Here is a 22,216-nt window from a genome sequence, read left to right on the forward strand (position 1 = left end):
CCACTAGATGGACAGACACACTATACCACTAGATAGACAGACACACTATACCAGTAGATGGACACACTATACCACTAGATGGACAGACACACTATACCACTAGATGGACAGACACACTATACCAGTAGATGGACACACTATACCAGTAGATGGACAGACACACTATACCAGTAGATGGATAGACTATACCAGTAGATGGACACACTATACCACTAGATGGACAGACACACTATACCAGTAGATGGACAGACACACTATACCACTAGATGGACAGACACACTATACCACTAGATGGACAGACACACTATACCACTAGATGGACAGACACACTATACCAGTAGATGGACAGACACACTATACCACTAGATGGACAGACACACTATACCAGTAGATGGACAGACACACTATACCAGTAAATGGACAGACACACTATACCAGTAAATGGACACACTATACCAGTAGATGGATAGACACACTATACCACTAGATGGACAGACACACTATACCAGTAAATGGACAGACACACTATACCACTAGATGGACAGACACACTATACCACTAGATGGACAGACACACTATACCACTAGATGGACAGACACACTATACCAGTAGATGGACACACTATACCACTAGATGGACAGACACACTATACCAGTAGATGGACACACTATACCACTAGATGGACAGACACACTATACCAGTAGATGGACAGACACACTATACCACTAGATGGACAGACACACTATACCAGTAGATGGATAGACACACTATACCAGTAGATGGACAGACACACTATACCAGTAGATGGACAGACTATACCACTAGATGGACAGACACACTATACCACTAGATGGACAGACACACTATACCACTAGATGGACAGACACGGTGTATCACACCAGTGGTATAGCGTATCACACCAGGGTTATACGAATTGAACCTAATGGACAAGGGGCCATGACATTTGGTATGTAAACCTAATGTATATGTCCTCAGAAGCTGTGTGAATATAAAGTCACTGCAACCTTAGATGGCAGACCAGTTGGCACCACTATAGATGTCATTGGCACCACTATAGATGTCATTGGCACCACTATAGATGTTATTGGCACCAGTGGCACCATAGGATCTAGAGTAATACCTATTGATCAAGTGGACTTTGTTTCATGCAAATGCATGTTAGATTTAAATTATGAAGGTTAACAATATGACATATCTTGATTAGTATTTCTGTATTATCACATATTTTATGTGGCTTGCCCAGTCGGCATATATAACACTCAATACATGAAGGAATGGCTTTAAGAATGATTACCTGCTTCATTCAAAATAACCAACCTACATTACTAGACTAAACTTCACTTGCATCACCCTTTTGGTATTGAGATAACCACAGTAATGCTTTCACTGGATGGCACATAAAGGAAGGTAGTTCCTACATGATAGAGTGCCTGCTTTGTTATCCAACTGATCTGGTGTCCTTTCTGTCATCCTGTGAACCCCGTTCATTGCTGCTCGCTGCTATTTTTTTTTTTCCAATTTCACATTTTCCTAAATGAAAAGCATTGAAGAGAATTGGAATTTCAGTGTAACCGTGCTGCTCGCCATGTATTCCTTGACAGAAAATATGGTCAGATAATTTGTTACCAAATTAAATGTTATTCGGCCTTTGTATGTAAATACCAACTAAGAGAGTTGAAATGTTTATGGTGCGTTTTATTAAGATGAATTGATAACTTAAGATTAAACAAAAACACAATTATACAATTGATCAATCTGTACAAAACATAAAACCGTCCGTTTTGACTACACCTTCCCCCCCCCCCGTCCCCCCCCACACATAATCCTCCAAATGCATTGAAATTACATCGTTTGACTTTTCAAATGTTTTACAATGGAATTACAATCAGTTATAGTGACAGCGTTTCATTATAGTTCAACAACAATCATGAACCAAAAACACAGTTCATCAAAAAAAAACAATGGAGGTATATGAAAAGGCTTGAAATCAATTTTCAAACGAGGACAAAAAATAATCACTTCTCTACACTTCCATAGACTGCTAGTCCGAAATGGTATCCTATATAGTGCACTACTTTTCACCAGATCCCTATGGGCCCTGGTCAACAGTAGGGCACTAGATAGGGAATATGGTGCCCTAGTTGTGCGTTGACAGGCTGACAGTACCGTCTGTTAGATAACGCCATTGGTACTGTCAGACGGACTCGCACACTCAACAGCTACCTACCTACCTTTGCTTCTATACACACGCACACACACACACACGGGGCCTCAAGCGCTATATTTCCATGGTTACAATACCACCATCACACACAGGTACAGCTACGGTAGGAGTTCAACAGAACACACTGAATTAGCCTGGAATCACAACTGATTTAGCTACATTTTCACTGTTGTTTCAGATGGTGAGCGCAGCACTCGAGTCTGGTTTAACCAGGCTAACTCTGAAATATTAGTAACGTGACTTAGCAGGAAACTCCGTCCTACATCAGTGATGGAGCAGTGGAACAATCGATGGGTTACCTGGCAACGTTACAACGATGATGTAAACTGATTTATGGTTTTTTCAATAAACATTTTTGAGACTAAATATAGTTTACACGTTGTCCTATAATCCTACGATTGTAAGCCAACCACGTCAGTTTCCTGCCTCTCGGACGCGCGCGCCAGGGTCGGCGTCAAATTCCATTTCAATTCGTAAAAAGTTTTTAAAAAATCACAAAAAAATGTTTTCATTGAAAAGATAAATTCAAACTTCCAGAATTGACTGGAATTTAAATGGAATTCACCCCAACCCTGGCATCGGTATTGTACGTAAACATCCCGCCCATCCTACCCATCCTACCCACAGGATATGTAGTGACATTAGTGCCATCAGGAATGTCATTTTAGCTCTATTTCTGGTGGTAGTAATATTAGCCTGGGTGCCAGTCTGTTTGTGCTCTCTTCCCAACTCCATATGGAACTGTCATGTACAACATGGTTATATAGTAATATCACTACATTAGAGGCAGACCTGAGACCAGGCTACAGTAATATCACTACATTAGAGACAGATCTGGGACCAGGCTATAGTAATATCACTACATTAGAGACAGATCTGAGACCAGGCTATAGTAATATCACTACATTAGAGACAGATCTGGGACCAGGCTATAGTAATATCACTACATTAGAGACAGATCTGGGAGCCTCAACATTTACACACATCACTGTTCCTCTGCCTAAAGCAGGTGGCTTATAGAGAGAGAGAGGATATACATGAAGGCGTTAATATGGAACAAGCAGACCTCAGCAGAACAGATATCTACTACTAATAATAATAATAATAATAATGACCTAGCAACGACCTAGTAAGGCATAATCATCATTTTGGTTGGGACTATATGAATGAAGTAGAAAGCCATGCACTGTGTTGAAGTAAGAGGCAGCTTGGTGTCAACAGGCTTTAATGTGACGGACTGTGATAACACTGGACAACGTGATAAGAGCCAAAACCAGATCTGGCCAAAAAAGTACATAACTGTGTCTAAAAATACTTTTAAATACTTCATATTTGAGAAAAGACTGGGGAAATAATTTTAAAAGGTATTTCCAAGTATTTTGAGGTGCGCGTGATTCAGCTTGGTGGGTTTGCACTTTTGGGACTATTCTGTTGGTGTCATTGAACAAGGCAAACAGAATCAGCTCAAGTATTTAGAAGTATTTGATCCAGGTCTGTCTGGTGATAGCTGGAGCTATATAGAGGGTGGTTGGCCAGTAGGAACGTTCTATGGTAGATGGGAGTAGAGGTGGTTAGTAGGAACGTTCTATGTTAGATGGGAGTAGAGGTGGTTAGTTGGCCAGTAGGAACGTTCTATGGTAGATGGGTGTAGAGGTGGTTAGTTGACCAGTAGGAACGTTCTATGGTAGATGGGAGTAGAGGTGGTTAGTTGACCAGTAGGAACGTTCTATGGTAGATGGGTGTAGAGGTGGTTAGTTGACCAGTAGGAACGTTCTATGGTAGATGGGAGTAGAGGTGGTTAGTAGGAACGTTCTATGGTAGATGGGAGTAGAGGTGGTTAGTTGACCAGTAGGAACGTTCTATGGTAGATGGGAGTAGAGGTGGTTAGTTGACCAGTAGGAACGTTCTATGGTAGATGGGAGTAGAGGTGGTTAGTTGGCCAGTAGGAACGTTCTATGGTGGATGGGAGTAGAGGTGGTTAGTAGGAACGTTCTATGGTGGATGGGAGTAGAGGTGGTTATTAGGAACGTTCTATGGTGGATGGGAGTAGAGGTGGCCAGTAGGAACGTTCTATGGTAGATGGGAGTAGAGGTGGTTAGTAGGAACGTTCTATGGTAGATGGGAGTAGAGGTGGTTAGTTGACCAGTAGGAACGTTCTATGGTAGATGGGAGTAGAGGTGGTTATTAGGAACGTTCTATGGTGGATGGGAGTAGAGGTGGCCAGTAGGAACGTTCTATGGTAGATGGGAGTAGAGGTGGTTAGTAGGAACGTTCTATGGTAGATGGGAGTAGAGGTGGTTAGTTGACCAGTAGGAACGTTCTATGGTAGATGGGAGTAGAGGTGGTTAGTAGGAACGTTCTATGGTAGATGGGAGTAGAGGTGGTTAGTTGACCAGTAGGAACGTTCTATGGTAGATGGGAGTAGAGGTGGTTAGTTGACCAGTAGGAACGTTCTATGTTAGATGGGTGTAGAGGTGGTTAGTTGGCCAGTAGGAACGTTCTATGGTGGATGGGAGTAGAGGTGGTTAGTTGACCAGTAGGAACGTTCTATGGTAGATGGGAGTAGAGGTGGTTAGTTGACCAGTAGGAACGTTCTATGTTAGATGGGTGTAGAGGTGGTTAGTTGGCCAGTAGGAACGTTCTATGGTGGATGGGAGTAGAGGTGGTTAGTTGACCAGCAGGAACGTTCTATGGTGGATGGGAGTAGAGGTGGTTAGTTGACCAGTAGGAACGTTCTATGGTAGATGGGAGTAGAGGTGGTTAGTAGGAACGTTCTATGGTAGATGGGAGTAGAGGTGGTTAGTAGGAACGTTCTATGGTAGATGGGAGTAGAGGTGGTTAGTAGGAACGTTCTATGGTAGATGGGAGTAGAGGTGGTTAGTAGGAACGTTCTATGGTAGATGGGAGTAGAGGTTGTTAGTTGACCAGTAGGAACGTTCTATGGTAGATGGGAGTAGAGGTGGTTAGTAGGAACGTTCTATGGTAGATGGGAGTAGAGGTGGTTAGTAGGAACGTTCTATGGTAGATGGTAGTAGAGGTGGTTAGTAGGAACGTTCTATGGTAGATGGGAGTAGAGGTTGTTAGTTGACCAGTAGGAACGTTCTATGGTAGATGGGAGTAGAGGTGGTTAGTTGGCCAGTAGGAACATTCTATGTTAGATGGGTGTAGAGGTGGTTAGTAGGAACGTTCTATGGTAGATGGGAGTAGAGGTGGTTAGTAGGAACGTTCTATGGTAGATGGGAGTAGAGGTGGTTAGTTGGCCAGTAGGAACGTTCTATGGTAGATGGGAGTAGAGGTGGTTAGTTGACCAGTAGGAACGTTCTATGGTGGATGGGAGTAGAGGTGGTTAGTAGGAACGTTCTATGGTAGATGGGAGTAGAGGTGGTTAGTTGGCCAGTAGGAACGTTCTATGGTAGATGGGAGTAGAGGTGGTTAGTTGACCAGTAGGAACGTTCTATGGTTGATGGGAGTAGAGGTGGTTAGTTGGCCAGTAGGAACGTTCTATGGTAGATGGGTGTAGAGGTGGTTAGTTGACCAGTAGGAACGTTCTATGGTGGATGGGAGTAGAGGTGGTTAGTAGGAACGTTCTATGGTAGATGGTAGTAGAGGTGGTTAGTAGGAACGTTCTATGGTTGATGGGAGTAGAGGTGGTTAGTAGGAACGTTCTATGGTAGATGGGAGTAGAGGTGGTTAGTAGGAACGTTCTATGGTAGATGGGAGTAGAGGTGGTTAGTTGACCAGTAGGAACGTTCTATGTTAGATGGGAGTAGAGGTGGTTAGTTGGCCAGTAGGAACGTTCTATGGTAGATGGGAGTAGAGGTGGTTAGTTGGCCAGTAGGAACGTTCTATGGTAGATGGGAGTAGAGGTGGTTAGTTGGCCAGTAGGAACATTCTATGGTAGATGGGTGTAGAGGTGGTTAGTTGACCAGTAGGAACGTTCTATGGTGGATGGGAGTAGAGGTGGTTAGTAGGAACGTTCTATGGTAGATGGTAGTAGAGGTGGTTAGTAGGAACGTTCTATGGTAGATGGTAGTAGAGATGGTTAGTAGGAACGTTCTATGGTAGATGGTAGTAGAGATGGTTGGTAGGAACATTCTATGGTAGATGGGAGTGGAGGTGGTTAGTTGACCAGTAGGAACGTTCTATGGTAGATGAGAGTAGAGGTGGTTAGTTGACCAGTAGGAACGTTCTATGTTAGATGGGTGTAGAGGTGGTTAGTAGAGTTATTGGATTTTAATGAGTGGTAGAGGGAGGCACTGAGAGTCAACAGCAGCTAACCTAAATAATGTGACCCAGTATATGGATGTGTCTTCCTATTCCCTATCTAGTGCACAACTTTAGACCAGAGCCCTATTCCCTATATAGTGGTACTACTATAGACCAGAGCCCTATTCCCTATATAGTGGTACTACTATAGACCTGAGCCATATTCCCTATATAGTGGTACTACTATAGACCAGAGCCCTATTCCCTATGTAGTGCACTACTTTTCACAAAAGCCCTATGGGCCTGGTCAACGGTAGTGAACTAATAGGGAATAGGGTGACATTTGGGACAAAGATCCAATCTATGTATTTTTAAAAAATGATGTTTTACTAACAGATGCTTCTTGACATGAATGCAAACTGATAGACATTCTGATTATGAACACGTGTCATAAGGAGACCAGCAGTACAAGACTAGATGACCACCATGATTCCTAGACCAGCAGTACAAGACTAGATGACCACCATGATTCCTAGACCAGCAGTACAAGACTAGATGACCACCATGATTCCTAGACCAGCAGTACAAGACTAGATGACCACCATGATTCCCTAGACCAGCAGTACAAGACTAGATGACCACCATGATTCCTAGACCAGCAGTACAAGACTATATGACCACCATGATTCCTAGACCAGCAGTACAAGACTATATGACCACCATGATTCCTAGACCAGCAGTACAAGACTAGATGACCACCATGATTCATAGACCACCAGTACAAGACTAGATGACCACCATGATTCCTAGACCAGCAGTACAAGACTAGATGACCACCATGATTCCTAGACCAGCAGTACAAGACTAGATGACCACCATGATTCCTAGACCAGCAGTACAAGACTAGATGACCACCATGATTCCCTAGACCAGCAGTACAAGACTAGATGACCACCATGATTCCTAGACCAGCAGTACAAGACTAGATGACCACCATGATTCCTAGACCAGCAGTACAAGACTAGATGACCACCATGATTCCTAGACCAGCAGTACAAGACTAGATGACCACCATGATTCCTAGACCAGCAGTACAAGACTAGATGACCACCATGATTCCTAGACCAGCAGTACAAGACTAGATGACCACCATGATTCCTAGACCAGCAGTACAAGACTAGATGACCACCATGATTCCTATTGAATCGTCACCTTGTCAGCAATTCATTTCATATTATTTATTCTTTTCACAGTTTGAGATTTCATCAAATAAAATAAGTCAATTAATATTCTCTGGTATCTGACTGTGGGCTGCATAGAATATAGTATAGCATCACATTTACACTGGATGCATACATGCATATTCAAGAGAAGTTATTCCTTGAAGAGAAATACCTAGAATGTGTTGGTTAGTCTATATGTTGTTTACATATTTTATAATGTTTAATGTTGTTTACATATTTTATGCTTTTTACTCATCTCATATGTATATACTGTATTCTATTCTACTGTATTTTAGTCAATGCCACTCTGACGTTGCTCATCCTAATACTTGTATATTCCTTAATTCCATTCTTTTACTTTTAAAATTGTGTGTATCGTTCGATATTATTGCACTGTTGCACAAGCATGTCACTACAACCGCAATAACATCTCCTATACATGTGTATGTGACAAATACAATTTGATTTGACTTGATTTAAAGTTGGTTTGGCCAGAACACTACAGCGACAGGCATCATCATTCTGTAGTTTGAACATGTTGAAAATAAGAACTTAATGTGTAATTTGACTAACTAATGCTCTTTCAATTCCAGTCCATTCACAAAGTAAAACAGAAATACACTATTCTCTCCCATGTTTTTTCCCCAATGAGGAAAATGTGCAATTGGAATGATGGTTTATTTTCTGAATTGAAATGGAATGACCTCCCTGACTGACTATAATGCTAGTCACTTCCTGTTACAGACATCTCCGACGGTGTTTTTAAAGACGTCTGTAACTATGTACGCTCAATTTATCCAAGAGAGTTCAGAAATGTTGAATGGATAAACTTCTATATTATTTCACCACGGTCACCGTCCAGCCAACTGCATGTTCTGGGCAATGGTAGTGTTCCACATTCAGTCAGAGAGTTACGATAACTCAGTGATAAATTCAGTCAGAGAGTTCTGATAACTCAGTCAGAGAGTTCTGATAACTCAGTCAGAGAGTTCTGATAACTCAGTCAGAGAGTTCTGATAACTCAGTCAGAGAGTTCTGATAACTCAGTCAGAGAGTTCTGATAACTCAGTCAGAGAGTACTGATAACTCAGTCAGAGAGTACTGATAACTCAGTCAGAGAGTTCTGATAACTCAGTCAGAGAGTTCTGATAACTCAGTCAGAGAGTTCTGATAACTCAGTCAGAGAGTTCTGATAACTCAGTCAGAGAGTTCTGATAACTCAGTCAGAGAGTTCTGATAACTCAGTCATCATTTAAACCAAGATAAAAAAACATGCGAGGCAGCAAAGCGGTGCCATGAAGTGAAATCATCATCATCATCATCATCATCACAACATGCTAAGCTAACCTGCCACAGACTGACTGTAAACAAAGTGACGAATACTGTGTCCCAAATGGATCCCTATGGGCCCTGGTCACAAGTAGTGCACTATATATGGGGTTCCATTTGGGACACGTATAAAAAGTGTTTTTTTTTTTTTTACAAAGCTGTTGTTCCTCTACGTGTTAGGTACTTTGATGCCTGCCCTGTCTGTCCATTGGCATAGTTGAAGCCATCTGCAAACAGATCTAATGCCACAAGTCTTCACTTAAGCTATTTACAGCAATCAGATCCGTTGTCAAACTCCACCTATCGACAGGGACCAAGGGAGCATACATTCTATCTAGTACACTGTGCTTAAATACATCCACGTGTTTGGAGAAACCTACCGTTGTCAAACATGACATTATACTAAAGAGAGAGGGAGGGAGCGAGGCTAACTGATGGGAGGAGGGGGGTCGTAGACAGATACACATCAGAGCATTCTCAGTGTGCTTTAAATACATACACATTAGTAGGAAATATGATACAATATTTGAAGACAACAAAAAAAACATTAATAAAAAACACAGGTAAAAAATAATAATTGAGGAACACACAAAATGGAAAAGTCATAAATTGAAGAAAATGAAGAAGATAAAAAAAATCAGATGAATATATTAAGACATGTCAGCGCATCAACAGTATTACATCTAGGTGAGAAATATAAATGACTTCCTGTCTGAAAAGGCTCCGCTGGGGAACACGACTCCAGACACTGACTAGGCTTCTCAGATCATGATCAGTAGGGAGGGAGAGGAGGAGGGAGGGAGGGAAAGGAGGAGAGAGGGAGGAAGAGGGAGTTGAGGAGGGAGGGAGAGGAGGAGAGAGGGAGGAAGAGGGAGTGGAGGAGGGATGGAGGGAGGGAGGGGAGGAGAGGGGGAGGGGGGGAGGAGAGGAGGAGGGACGGAGGGAGGGAGGGGAGGAGAGAGGGAGGGAGGGAGGGAGGGGAGGAGAGAGGGAGGGAGGGAGAGGAGGAGAGGGAGGAAGAGGGAGTGTAGGAGAGAGGGAGGGAGTGGGGAGAGGAGATGTTGTGGAGGAGGGAGGGAGAGGAGGAGAGAGGGAGTGGGGAGAGAGAGGAGAATGGAGGAGGGGACTACTCCTATGAGACTGCGTAAGTGAGTGCATCTGGTTAACCTCACCCTGAGAGCCGGGTGGGCCGAACTCACACATCTGAGAGACCATTTAATTGGTTCTAAAGTGGAATCTCCACCCGGGGCACCGGGCGAGCTAAAACAAGATGGGTGTATATGAGGGGTAGAGGTGGGGTACATGGTATATGAGGGGTTAGGGGGTAGAGGTGGGGGTACAGGGTATATGAGGGGTTAGGGGGTAGAGGTACAGGGTATATGAGGGGTTAGAGGTGGGGTACAGGGTATATGAGGGGTTAGGGGGTAGAGGTGGGGGTACAGGGCATATGAGGGGTTAGGGGGTAGAGGTGGGGGTACAGGGTATATGAGGGGGTGGAGGTGGGGGTACAGGGTATATAAGGGGGTAGAGGTGGGGGTACAGGGTATATAAGGGAGTAGAGGTGGGGGTACAGGGTATATGAGGGGGTAGAGGTGGGGGTACAGGGTATATAAGGGGGTAGAGGTGTAGTGGTAACATGAGCGGGGCTAGATGTTCTGACAGCACTGCATCTTTGGTTTGTTCTCAGTGGGCTGCACCTGGATGTTGACCACATTGTTGCTAGGAGACATGTCGCTCTCCTGACGCTCTGACATCTGCTTCTGAGAGACGATTCGATAGATTTCTGATGGAGGGGAGAGGGAGAAGAGAGGGAGAGATGATTAGGTCATATCCAGTCTGTCTTGCCAAGATAGCAGATCACATCAACAGGTGTGACCACACACACACACACCTGTCAGAATGGTCTGGAAAGCCGTTTCAACGTTGGTGGAATCCAGGGCTGACGTCTCAAGGAAAGACAAACCGTTTTTCTCTGAAGGGAAACAAACAACGTCAGAAAATAAGTTAGAGACTGTACCCGTTCTGAAACATTCCACAGGAATGAATGCAAGCATAAAAAGTGACATTAAAACATACATTTTTTGTGAGACTGCAGCATCATCAATGAAACCAGCATCAACAACAAAAACCAGAAATGTATGTAGCTTTTTCAGTGTCTGAGACTTGTTGAGAAACGACGAGGCATCTCTAACCTGCGAAGGCCCGAGCCTCGTCGGTGGGCACGGCCCGGAGGTGACGCAGGTCACTCTTGTTGCCAACCAGCATGATGACGATGTTGGTGTCTGCATGGTCTCTCAGCTCTTTCAGCCACCGTTCCACATTTTCATAGGTCAGGTGCTTGGCGATGTCATAGACCAGCAGGGCCCCCACCGCGCCTCTGTAGTACCTGCACCATGACATCATCAACAGTGGACAAAGAGGTCAATTTTATCAATAAAAGCCAGCTTACCATTATAGCCCTTTTAGAAACAGGGCACAAAGAGCTTGGAAAGACGACCGTTAGGTCAACTCTATTCAGAGTTCTGACGTAAAACACCTTCTATCCTCCCTCTCCATTTCTCCAGGAAGCAGTTTGTCCATGAAATCTCCTTCATTATGATCCAAAAGGCTAAACTCTCTCCTGCTCTGAGACGCTCGATACCTTACGTCCCCGACTGTGTTCATACTGACACTGAAATATCCTCCCTGCTTCCACGACAGCACCAAACATACATTAATCACAGGACAGACAGTACAGTAATGAGTCAGTAATGAGTCTCAGTGGGATTACATGATACAGTAATGAGTCTCAGTGGGATTACAGGATACAGTAATGAGTCTCAGTGGGATTACAGGTTTTATGAAGTTAGCCTATGGTTTTAGTTAGGCTAACTTCATAAAACCACCGGCTAATTTCATAAGACCGTAGGCTAACTTCATAAGACCACAGGCTAACTCATTTTCTGTAAACCAAAATGAGCTGTTATTAGCCTACTAGCCTACTATACTGCAGAACCTATGATATGAAGCTGGTAAACACAGGCGCTCCAACTAACTCCGACAGTTGAACTTGAGGTGCGCAAGAATGTTTTAGGTCTACCAGAGTTACTCCTATAATCTAACAATAAAATGCGAATCTTTATTAAAAAATGTTTATATATATATATATATATATATATATTATAAACCCAGGGTCGGAAATCGACCCTGCTGCACGAGCATGCTTTTGCGGCACAGTTGATAGCGCGCTGGACCTCGGGCTCGAAAGTCGAGGGTTTGAGACCTGCTCCTTGCTGTTTCATTACATTGGTGTCAGAAGTGATTGGACCTTGCATCCACGACAGTGCGTGTGCTTGGCCGGTGAGCGCGTTCCTGTAATGTAATGAAACAGCAGGGAGCAGGTCTCGAACCCTCGACCTTCGAGCCCGAGGTCCGGCGCGCTATCGACTGTGTAAAAGCAAGCTCCTGCAGCAGGGTCGATTTCCACGCTTATAAACCGTCCATTTTAAATTCAGGCTGTAACACAACAACATGTGGAACAAGTCAAGGGGTGTGAATACTTCCTGAAGGTCCTGTGGAGATTCTTCACCTCCAGCTGCACAGGTCACATGATGGTAGAAATGGTTCAAATTGATTTCAGTTTTCCTTCATTTAAATCACCACCTCTAGATTATGGCTTTATACAGCTGGTTGAGTGTGGTCTTAGTGCCAGTATCAGATTGTGGTGGTAAATAGACAGCATGCAATGCCCCAATGGCCTAATGCAATGCCCCAATGCAATGCCCCAATGCCCCAATGGCCTAATGCAATGCCCCAATGCAATGCCCTAATGCATGCAACGCCCTAATGCATGCAATGCCCCAATGCCCTAATGCAATGCTCTAATGCATGCAATGCCCTAATGCAATGCTCTAATGCATGCAATGCCCTAATGCAATGGCCTAATGCAATGCCCCAATGCCCTAATGCAATGCCCTAATGCAATGCTCTAACGCATGCAATGCCCTAATGCAATGCTCCAATGCATGCAATGCTCTAATGCATGCAATGCCCTAATGCAATGCTTTAATGCATGCAATGCTCTAATGCATGCAATGCCCTAATGCAATGCTCTAATGCATGCAATGCTCTAATGTATGCAATGCCCTAATGCAATGCTATAATGCATGCAATGCCCTAATGCAATGCTCGAATGCATGCAATGCTCTAATGCATGCAATGCTCTAATGCATGCAATGCTCTAATGCATGCAATGCTCTAATGCATGCAATGCCCTAATGCAATGCTCGAATGCATGCAATGCTCTAATGCATGCAATGCCCTAATGCAATGCTCTAATGCATGCAATGCCCTAATGCAATGCTCGAATGCATGCAATGCTCTAATGCATGCAATGCCCTAATGCAATGCTCTAATGCATGCAATGCTCTAATGCATGCAATGCCCTAATGCAATGCTCGAATGCATGCAATGCTCTAATGCATGCAATGCCCTAATGCAACGGCCTAATGCATTCAGTGCTCAAATCTCAGACAGCTGAACTGTGAAATTGACAATTATTGTTTTAGGAAAGTAAAAAAAAAACAATAAAACAATAGGCTATGAAGTTGTGCATATGCGAACCATTGAAACACAAGGAATAGTCTTATGTAATTAGTTATAGGCTGTTTTAAAGGATATGTAAATGAGGCTCATTTGACCAACATCCCTCGTTTATTGATGACGCTGGCTGCATTGGCGGACGGCCTAATGGCTTACACACCCAATGCAGACGGTCCTTTGTAACTCCGTTGGAAGAGCATGGCAATGCCAGGATCGTGGGTTCGATTCCCAGAACCACCCATAAGTAAAATGTAAATGGAATATATTACATGACTGTAAGTGGAGTCTGCTAAATGGAATATATTACATGACTGTAAGTGGAGTCTGCTAAATGGAATATATTACATGACTGTAAGTGGAGTCTGCTAAATGGAATATATTACATGACTAAGTGGAGTCTGCTAAATGGAATATATTACATGACTGTAAGTGGAGTCTGCTAAATGGAATATATTACATGACTGTAAGTGGAGTCTGCTAAATGGAATATATTACATGACTAAGTGGAGTCTGCTAAATGGAATATATTACATGACTGTAAGTGGAGTCTGCTAAATGGAATATATTACATGACTGTAAGTGGAGTCTGCTAAATGGAATATATTACATGACTGTAAGTGGAGTCTGCTAAATGGAATATATTACATGACTGTAAGTGGAGTCTGCTAAATGGAATATATTACATGACTGTAAGTGGAGTCTGCTAAATGGAATATATTACATGACTGTAAGTGGAGTCTGCTAAATGGAATATATTAGATGACTGTAAGTGGAGTCTGATAAATGGAATATATTACATGACTGTAAGTGGAGTCTGCTAAATGGAATATATTACATGACTGTAAGTGGAGTCTGCTAAATGGAATATATTAGATGATTAAGTGGAGTCTGCTAAATGGAATATATTACATGACTGTAAGTGGAGTCTGCTAAATGGAATATATTACATGACTGTAAGTGGAGTCTGCTAAATGGAATATATTAGATGACTGTAAGTGGAGTCTGCTAAATGGAATATATTACATGACTGTAAGTGGAGTCTGCTAAATGGAATATATTACATGACTGTAAGTGCAGTCTGCTAAATGGAATATATTACATGACTGTAAGTGGAGTCTGCTAAATGGAATATATTACATGACTGTAAGTGGAGTCTGCTAAATGGAATATATTAGATGACTGTAAGTGGAGTCTGCTAAATGGAATATATTACATGACTGTAAGTGGAGTCTGATAAATGGAATATATTACATGATTGTAAGTGGAGTCTGCTAAATGGAATATATTACATGACTGTAAGTGGAGTCTGCTAAATGGAATATATTACATGACTGTAAGTGGAGTCTGCTAAATGGAATATATTACATGACTGTAAGTGGAGTCTGATAAATGGAATATATTAGATGACTGTAAGTGGAGTCTGCTAAATGGAATATATTACATGACTAAGTGGAGTCTGCTAAATGGAATATATTACATGACTGTAAGTGGAGTCTGATAAATGGAATATATTACATGACTGTAAGTGGAGTCTGCTAAATGGAATATATTACATGACTAAGTGGAGTCTGCTAAATAGAATATATTACATGACTAAGTGGAGTCTGCTAAATGGAATATATTACATGACTGTAAGTGGAGTCTGCTAAATGGAATATATTACATGACTGTAAGTGGAGTCTGCTAAATGGAATATATTACATGACTGTAAGTGGAGTCTGCTAAATGGAATATATTAGATGACTGTAAGTGGAGTCTGCTAAATGGAATATATTACATGACTGTAAGTGGAGTCTGCTAAATGGAATATATTACATGACTGTAAGTGGAGTCTGCTAAATGGAATATATTACATGACTGTAAGTGGAGTCTGCTAAATGGAATATATTACATGACTGTAAGTGGAGTCTGCTAAATGGAATATATTACATGACTAAGTGGAGTCTGCTAAATGGAATATATTACATGACTGTAAGTGGAGTCTGCTAAATGGAATATATTACATGACTGTAAGTGGAGTCGGCTAAATGGAATATATTACATGACTGTGTGGAGTCTGATAAATGGAATATATTACATGACTAAGTGGAGTCTGCTAAATGGAATATATTACATGACTAAGTGGAGTCTGCTAAATGGAATATATTACATGACTGTAAGTGGAGTCTGCTAAATGGAATATATTACATGACTGTAAGTGGAGTCTGCTAAATGGAATATATTACATGACTGTAAGTGGAGTCTGCTAAATGGAATATATTACATGACTGTAAGTGGAGTCTGCTAAATGGAATATATTACATGACTAAGTGGAGTCTGCTAAATGGAATATATTACATGACTAAGTGGAGTCTGCTAAATGGAATATATTACATGACTAAGTGGAGTCTGCTAAATGGAATATATTACATGACTAAGTGGAGTCTGCTAAATGGAATATATTAGATGACTGTAAGTGGAGTCTGCTAAATGGAATATATTACATGACTGTGTGGAGTCTGCTAAATGGAATATATTAGATGACTGTAAGTGGAGTCTGCTAAATGGAATATATTACATGACTGTAAGTGGAGTCTGCTAAATGGAATATATTACATGACTGTAAGTGGAGTCTGCTAAATGGAATATATTACATGACTGTAAGTGGAGTCTGCTAAATGGAATATATTACATGACTAAGTGGAGTCTGCTAAATGGAATATATTACATGACTAAGTGGAGTCTGCTAAATGGAATATATTACATGACTAAGTGGAGTCTGCTAAATGGAATATATTAGATGACTGTAAGTGGAGTCTGCTAAATGGAATATATTACATGACTGTGTGGAGTCTGCTAAATGGAATATATTACATGACTGTAAGTGGAGTCTGCTAAATGGAATATATTACATGACTGTAAGTGGAGTCTGCTAAATGGAATATATTACATGACTGTAAGTGGAGTCTGCTAAATGGAATATATTACATGACTGTAAGTGGAGTCTGCTAAATGGAATATATTACATGACTGTGTGGAGTCTGCTAAATGGAATATATTAGATGACTGTAAGTGGAGTCTGCTAAATGGAATATATTACATGACTAAGTGGAGTCTGCTAAATGGAATATATTACATGACTGTAAGTGGAGTCTGCTAAATGGAATATATTAGATGACTGTAAGTGGAGTCTGCTAAATGGAATATATTACATGACTGTAAGTGGAGTCTGCTAAATGGAATATATTACATGACTGTAAGTGGAGTCTGCTAAATGGAATATATTACATGACTGTAAGTGGAGTCTGCTAAATGGAATATATTACATGACTGTAAGTGGAGTCTGCTAAATGGAATATATTACATGATTGTAAGTGGAGTCTGCTAAATGGAATATATTACATGACTGTAAGTGGAGTCTGCTAAATGGAATATATTACATGACTGTAAGTGGAGTCTGCTAAATGGAATATATTACATGATTGTAAGTGGAGTCTGCTAAATGGAATATATTACATGACTAAGTGGAGTCTGCTAAATGGAATATATTACATGACTGTAAGTGGAGTCTGATAAATGGAATATATTACATGACTAAGTGGAGTCTGCTAAATGGAATATATTACATGATTGTAAGTGGAGTCTGCTAAATGGAATATATTACATGACTAAGTAGAGTCTGCTAAATGGAATATATTACATGACTAAGTGGAGTCTGATAAATGGAATATATTACATGACTGTAAGTGGAGTCTGCTAAATGGAATATATTACATGACTGTAAGTGGAGTCTGCTAAATGGAATACATTACATGACTAAGTGGAGTCTGCTAAATGGAATATATTACATGACTGTAAGTGGAGTCTGATAAATGGAATATATTACATGACTGTAAGTGGAGTCTGCTAAATGGAATATATTACATGACTGTAAGTGGAGTCTGCTAAATGGAATATATTACATGACTAAGTGGAGTCTGCTAAATGGAATATATTACATGACTGTAAGTGGAGTCTGCTAAATGGAATATATTACATGACTGTAAGTGGAGTCTGCTAAATGGAATATATTAGATGACTGTAAGTGGAGTCTGCTAAATGGAATATATTACATGACTGTAAGTGGAGTCTGCTAAATGGAATATATTACATGACTGTAAGTGGAGTCTGCTAAATGGAATATATTACATGACTGTAAGTGGACTCTGCTAAATGGAATATATTACATGACTGTAAGTGGAGTCTGCTAAATGGAATATATTACATGACTAAGTGGAGTCTGCTAAATGGAATATATTACATGACTGTAAGTGGAGTCTGCTAAATGGAATATATTACATGACTGTAAGTGGAGTCTGCTAAATGGAATATATTACATGACTGTAAGTGGAGTCTGCTAAATGGAATATATTACATGACTGTAAGTGGAGTCTGCTAAATGGAATATATTACATGACTGTAAGTGGAGTCTGCTAAATGGAATATATTACATGACTGTAAGTGGAGTCTGCTAAATGGAATATATTACATGACTAAGTGGAGTCTGCTAAATGGAATATATTACATGACTAAGTGGAGTCGGCTAAATGGAATATATTACATATAGATGACTGGTAAATTTCTCAAAGGTTCAATAAATAAAATTATTCCCGGTCTCTTGTCCAGTGACAAATCTTCCTATTGTAAACTCTGGATCAGCTTTACCTTCCCCAATCCTAACGTTAACCATTAGTGGGAAAAATTATAAACTGACCCCAGATCAGCATCTAGGGGCAACTTCACCCTACAGCATACTCACGCCGAGGTGATAGCCCGGTAGCGCTCCTGTCCTGCCGTGTCCCAGATCTGAGCCTTCACCGTTTTCCCATCCACCTGGATACTGCGGGTGGCAAACTCCACTCCAATGGTGCTCTTACTTTCCAGGTTAAACTCATTCCGGGTGAAACGAGAGAGCAGGTTGCTCTTGCCCACACCCGAGTCTCCTATCAGAACCACTGGAACACAAAATTAATGGCTGATGGATTCAATGCAATAAAAATCTTTATTGACCCCAAAGGTCAGGGTTGGATTACACACACACACACTTCAATTTTTCTCTGCCTCAAGGGCCCCTACGGTTTTGGCCCCCAGGGCTTCAACCCATGTAAGCTCCTGCATTAATCAGGCCCCCCTGCCAGAAGGTCAATGTGTAGCAATTACATGGGGATATAACATAGTTACATCACGTGTAGCTAGCTACAAGATGCCATCACATAAAATATCTGACCACCACCATTCACTTGTGCAGTGACACTGGCAAACATCCACAGTGGTGTGTAGCTAACGTTAATTCTTAGTCTCATGCGCTTTTTTATGTTAAACCAACTTGAAATAGAAAACAACAAAACAGATAGCCACAACACATGACATATGTAAAAATTTAGATTAAACAGCACAGAAAAAAAAACAGGAAAGGGAGATTATAACATCACATTATTTATCTACGGATGAATGTAGCTAGATAATAACCAATGTTCGTTGCATGTAGCTAAAATAACCAGCTGGCTAGCTAATCTAGCAATCTAGCTATCTAGCTATCTCGGGAAACACCCCGACCTCACTTAATCATACAAAAGTCAGCATTGTTTAGAAACAGCTGCTAACCTATTAACGTTAGGCGTTTGGGTACCTAACGTTGCAATCCAACTGCTTCACAATTTATGTTTATAATTTATCATCAATATGTAGTTTTCGTTTATAAAACAAATAATGTATCAGAGCTATTCACACACCTATATCATACTTCACAGACACAAATTAAAAGGTTTCACTGTTAACGTTAGCTAAACAGCTGCCTAGCTAACGTTAGCTACCTAGCTAGCTTTGATATCGAGGATCATGCTGTAATGTTACCTTTAAACAGATAATCGTATTCATCATCTCTGGTTCCCATTTTCTAAAAGATAAATAGGAGTATTTCGTTTGTATAAACTGTTTAAAATGCGACGATTTAGCAAATAGATTTTGAAACACTCAGCTAGCTAACGGCGACGGGTCTGTTTTCAGACTGACACTTCCGGGATTTTGTTGTGACGTTGGCTAGCTATGGGAGGGGGAGCAACAAAAAAGCAAACCAACGGCCGATATTCATTGCTACGATATGAATTGCAGGCACTTCAAATAAAAATGCACCAGTGAAGTAGTAGTCCGCCACAGAAAATAATCACTACAATGCAGGGGTATTCTTATAACATAGATAATAGTTATATACATAATATGAAAGAAGTTGGAGCACGGGGTTCTATGGTGTAATGGTTAGCACTCAGGACTCTGAATCCTGCGATCCGAGTTCAAATCTCGGTAGAACCTATGTTTTTATTCTTTTAGAAACGGCGCAGATCCACAGATGGGAGGTGCCATGAGAAAGCCCATCAAAATACACTACGTGTATAAAACATCACGAATACCTGCTCATTCCATGACTAACCAGGTAAATCCAGTTCAAAGCTATGAACCCTTTCCGATGTCACCAGGAGAAGACAGGTTAAATAAGGATTTTTAAGCCTCGAGACATGGAATGTGTTTCAGTGCTTTTCAACATGTTATGGTAGTAGATGCCAGTTGCACCGGTTTGAGTGTGTCAAGAACCGCAACGCAGCTGTTTTTTTTTTTTTTACACTCAACAGTTTCCCGTGTCTACCACCCAAAGGACATAAAGACAATTTCAATCAAGAATGGTCCACCACCCAAGGGACATCCAGATAACATGACACAACTGTGGAAAGCATTGGAGTCAACATGGGCCAGCATTCCTGTGGAACGCTTTCGACACCTTGTAGAGTCTATGGCCAGACGAATTGGGGCTATTCCGAGGGCAAAAAAAACGGGTGTAATTTAATATTAGGACGGTGCTACCAATGTTTTGTACACTCAGTGTATACCTCCACATAAAAAACCCATGATAAAATAAAATATTGGATTTTAAGAATAATGTGATTTACCACTAGGTGGCAGAATAGTTCTGATTAGGCTACCTTTCTAGTACTAAACTCCACGGGGGAATTATAATTATGAGAGGATCTAGGGCTAGGCTATCTACACTGAAGAAAAATATAAACGCAACATGTAAAATGTAAAACATGAGCTGAAATGAACGATCCCGGAAATGTTCCATATGCACAAAATGCGTATTTCTCTCAATTTTTTCTTCACACATTTGTTTACATCCCTGTTAGTGAGCATTTCTCTTTTGCCAAAATAATCCATCCATCTGACAGGTGTGACATATCATATGCTGGAGAAGTATGCTCTTCTCTGATGAATCCCAGTTTCAACTGTACCGGGCGGAGAGCAGACGTGTTTGGCGTTGTGTGTGAGAGCGGTTTGCTGATGTCAACGTTGTAAGCAGAGCGCTGCATGGGGTTGGTGGGGTTATGGTATGGGCAGGCATAAGCTACGGACGCCGAACACAATTGCATTTTATCGATGGCAATTTGAATCAACAGAGATACTGTGACCAGATCCTGAGGCCCATTGTCGTGCCATTCATCCGCCACCATCACCTCATGTTTCAGCATGATAATGCACGGCCCCATGTCTCAAGGATCTGTACACAATTCCTAGAAGCTGAAAATCTCCCAGTTCTTCCATGGCCTACATACTCACCAGACATGTCACCCATTGAGCAGGTTTGGGATGCTTTGGATATATGTGTATGACAGCGTGTTCCAGTTTCTGCCAATATCCAGCAACTTTGCACAGCCATGGAAGAAGAGTGGGACAACATTCCACAGGCCACAATCAACAGCCTGATTTACTCTATGCAAAGGAGATGTTGTCCTGCATGAGGCAAATGGTGGTCACACCAGATACTGACTGGTTTTCTGATCCACACCCCTACATTTTCTCTGTGAGAGCATATGCATATCTGTATTCCCAGTCATGTGAAATCCATAAATGAACAGTAACTCAGTAAAATCTTTGAAATTGTTTCATTTGATTACATTAAAACAATGTAATTGTTTCATGTTGCGTTTATATTTTTGTTTTTGTCTGGGAAATTAACATTTTCAATAATACTTCACATTAAAGTATACTTACAATTATGTATAAAATGTATTATATGCATTTCATATATAGTCCTAAGCATTGTAATGTATTGTACCAGTACTTGTGTAGACTTGCAAGTCAGAATCTTCACAATCAAAATGTTATAACTTAGTTTGTAAAAAAAAAAAGAATGATTAGTTTATAGATAGTGTAGTTCATACATGTGTTACACAGCTATAACACAATGATATGTTGTTTTGGTGCTTCCTATAATTACATAGGGTGACCCGACAGCAGCCAAACCAAACCCGCGCGACGCAACGTATTCCCCATCACAACCAAAATGGCGGAGGACGGAGCCGGGTCGGCGCCTTGAACACAACTGGCTATAGTAGTCTATTTCTAGATATCAACGGCTCATTCAAATATTGACTGTTTTTAAAAATGCCAGTGTGTTTTTGAAGAAATCCCGCCGAAGTTGGACGACGAGTGATATCGCGTTTGCTGGTGGTGTAAGTATAATGTTAATTAAACCGTTATTTTGTGAGGAGTTGATAAGGGGTTTAGCTATGAGTTTGCTAGCTCATGTGAGGTAACCGGCCGTAGCCAGGCTAACTAGGGCGAA

At 41.2% G+C, this 22,216-nt stretch overlaps 2 protein-coding genes and 1 non-coding gene across 14 annotated transcripts in view; 2 read left to right on the plus strand and 1 right to left on the minus strand.

The window, feature by feature from the left end:
- Positions 1-1,701: 1,701 nt before the first annotated feature.
- LOC110516490 (ras-related protein Rab-11A) lies at positions 1,702-19,639 on the minus strand. Of its 2 annotated transcripts, XR_016492411.1 has the most exons (6): positions 19,456-19,639; positions 18,362-18,557; positions 11,196-11,389; positions 10,895-10,975; positions 6,703-10,786; positions 1,702-6,664 (listed from the first exon to the last, which is right to left on the minus strand). XR_016492411.1 is itself a non-coding variant. In XM_036964502.2 (5 exons), exons 1-5 carry the CDS (start codon positions 19,493-19,495, stop codon positions 10,650-10,652), a joined length of 648 nt encoding a protein of 215 aa, XP_036820397.1. In that variant the 5' UTR covers positions 19,496-19,639; the 3' UTR covers positions 1,702-10,649. The 2 variants fall into 2 exon arrangements, 1 of the variants encoding a protein (XP_036820397.1); XM_036964502.2 differs by having other exon boundaries at positions 1,702-10,786.
- A 200-nt stretch (positions 19,640-19,839) lies between these two features.
- Positions 19,840-19,911, plus strand: trnaq-cug (transfer RNA glutamine (anticodon CUG)). Its single transcript has one exon. It is a non-coding gene; the product is annotated as a tRNA-Gln (tRNA).
- Positions 19,912-21,870: 1,959 nt separating this feature from the next.
- LOC110487142 (C-myc promoter-binding protein) overlaps positions 21,871-22,216 on the plus strand; it is a 155,175-nt gene continuing 154,829 nt past the window's right edge. For all 11 annotated transcript variants that reach the window (XM_090223212.1, XM_090223213.1, XM_090223215.1 and 8 more), the window contains exon 1: positions 21,871-22,103. The gene's annotated coding sequence lies outside the window, so the exon portion shown is untranslated. The remainder of the gene's footprint in view (positions 22,104-22,216) is intronic.

This window comes from Oncorhynchus mykiss, chromosome 26, assembly GCF_057628025.1.
Source record: "Oncorhynchus mykiss isolate SJ-2025 chromosome 26, ASM5762802v1, whole genome shotgun sequence".
Taxonomy (NCBI): Eukaryota; Metazoa; Chordata; class Actinopteri; order Salmoniformes; family Salmonidae; genus Oncorhynchus; species Oncorhynchus mykiss.

Excerpts from the sequence above, each read along its gene's own strand:
- LOC110516490 (XM_036964502.2), bottom strand. The coding sequence starts at position 19,495 with ATGGGAACCAGAGATGATGAATACGATTATCTGTTTAAAG. Across the intron at positions 18,558-19,455 it reads ATACGATTATCTGTTTAAAG|TGGTTCTGATAGGAGACTCG; the intron begins GTAACATTACAG and ends TTTGTGTTCCAG. Across the intron at positions 10,787-10,894 it reads TTTCCAGACCATTCTGACAG|AAATCTATCGAATCGTCTCT; the intron begins GTGTGTGTGTGT and ends CCCCTCCATCAG.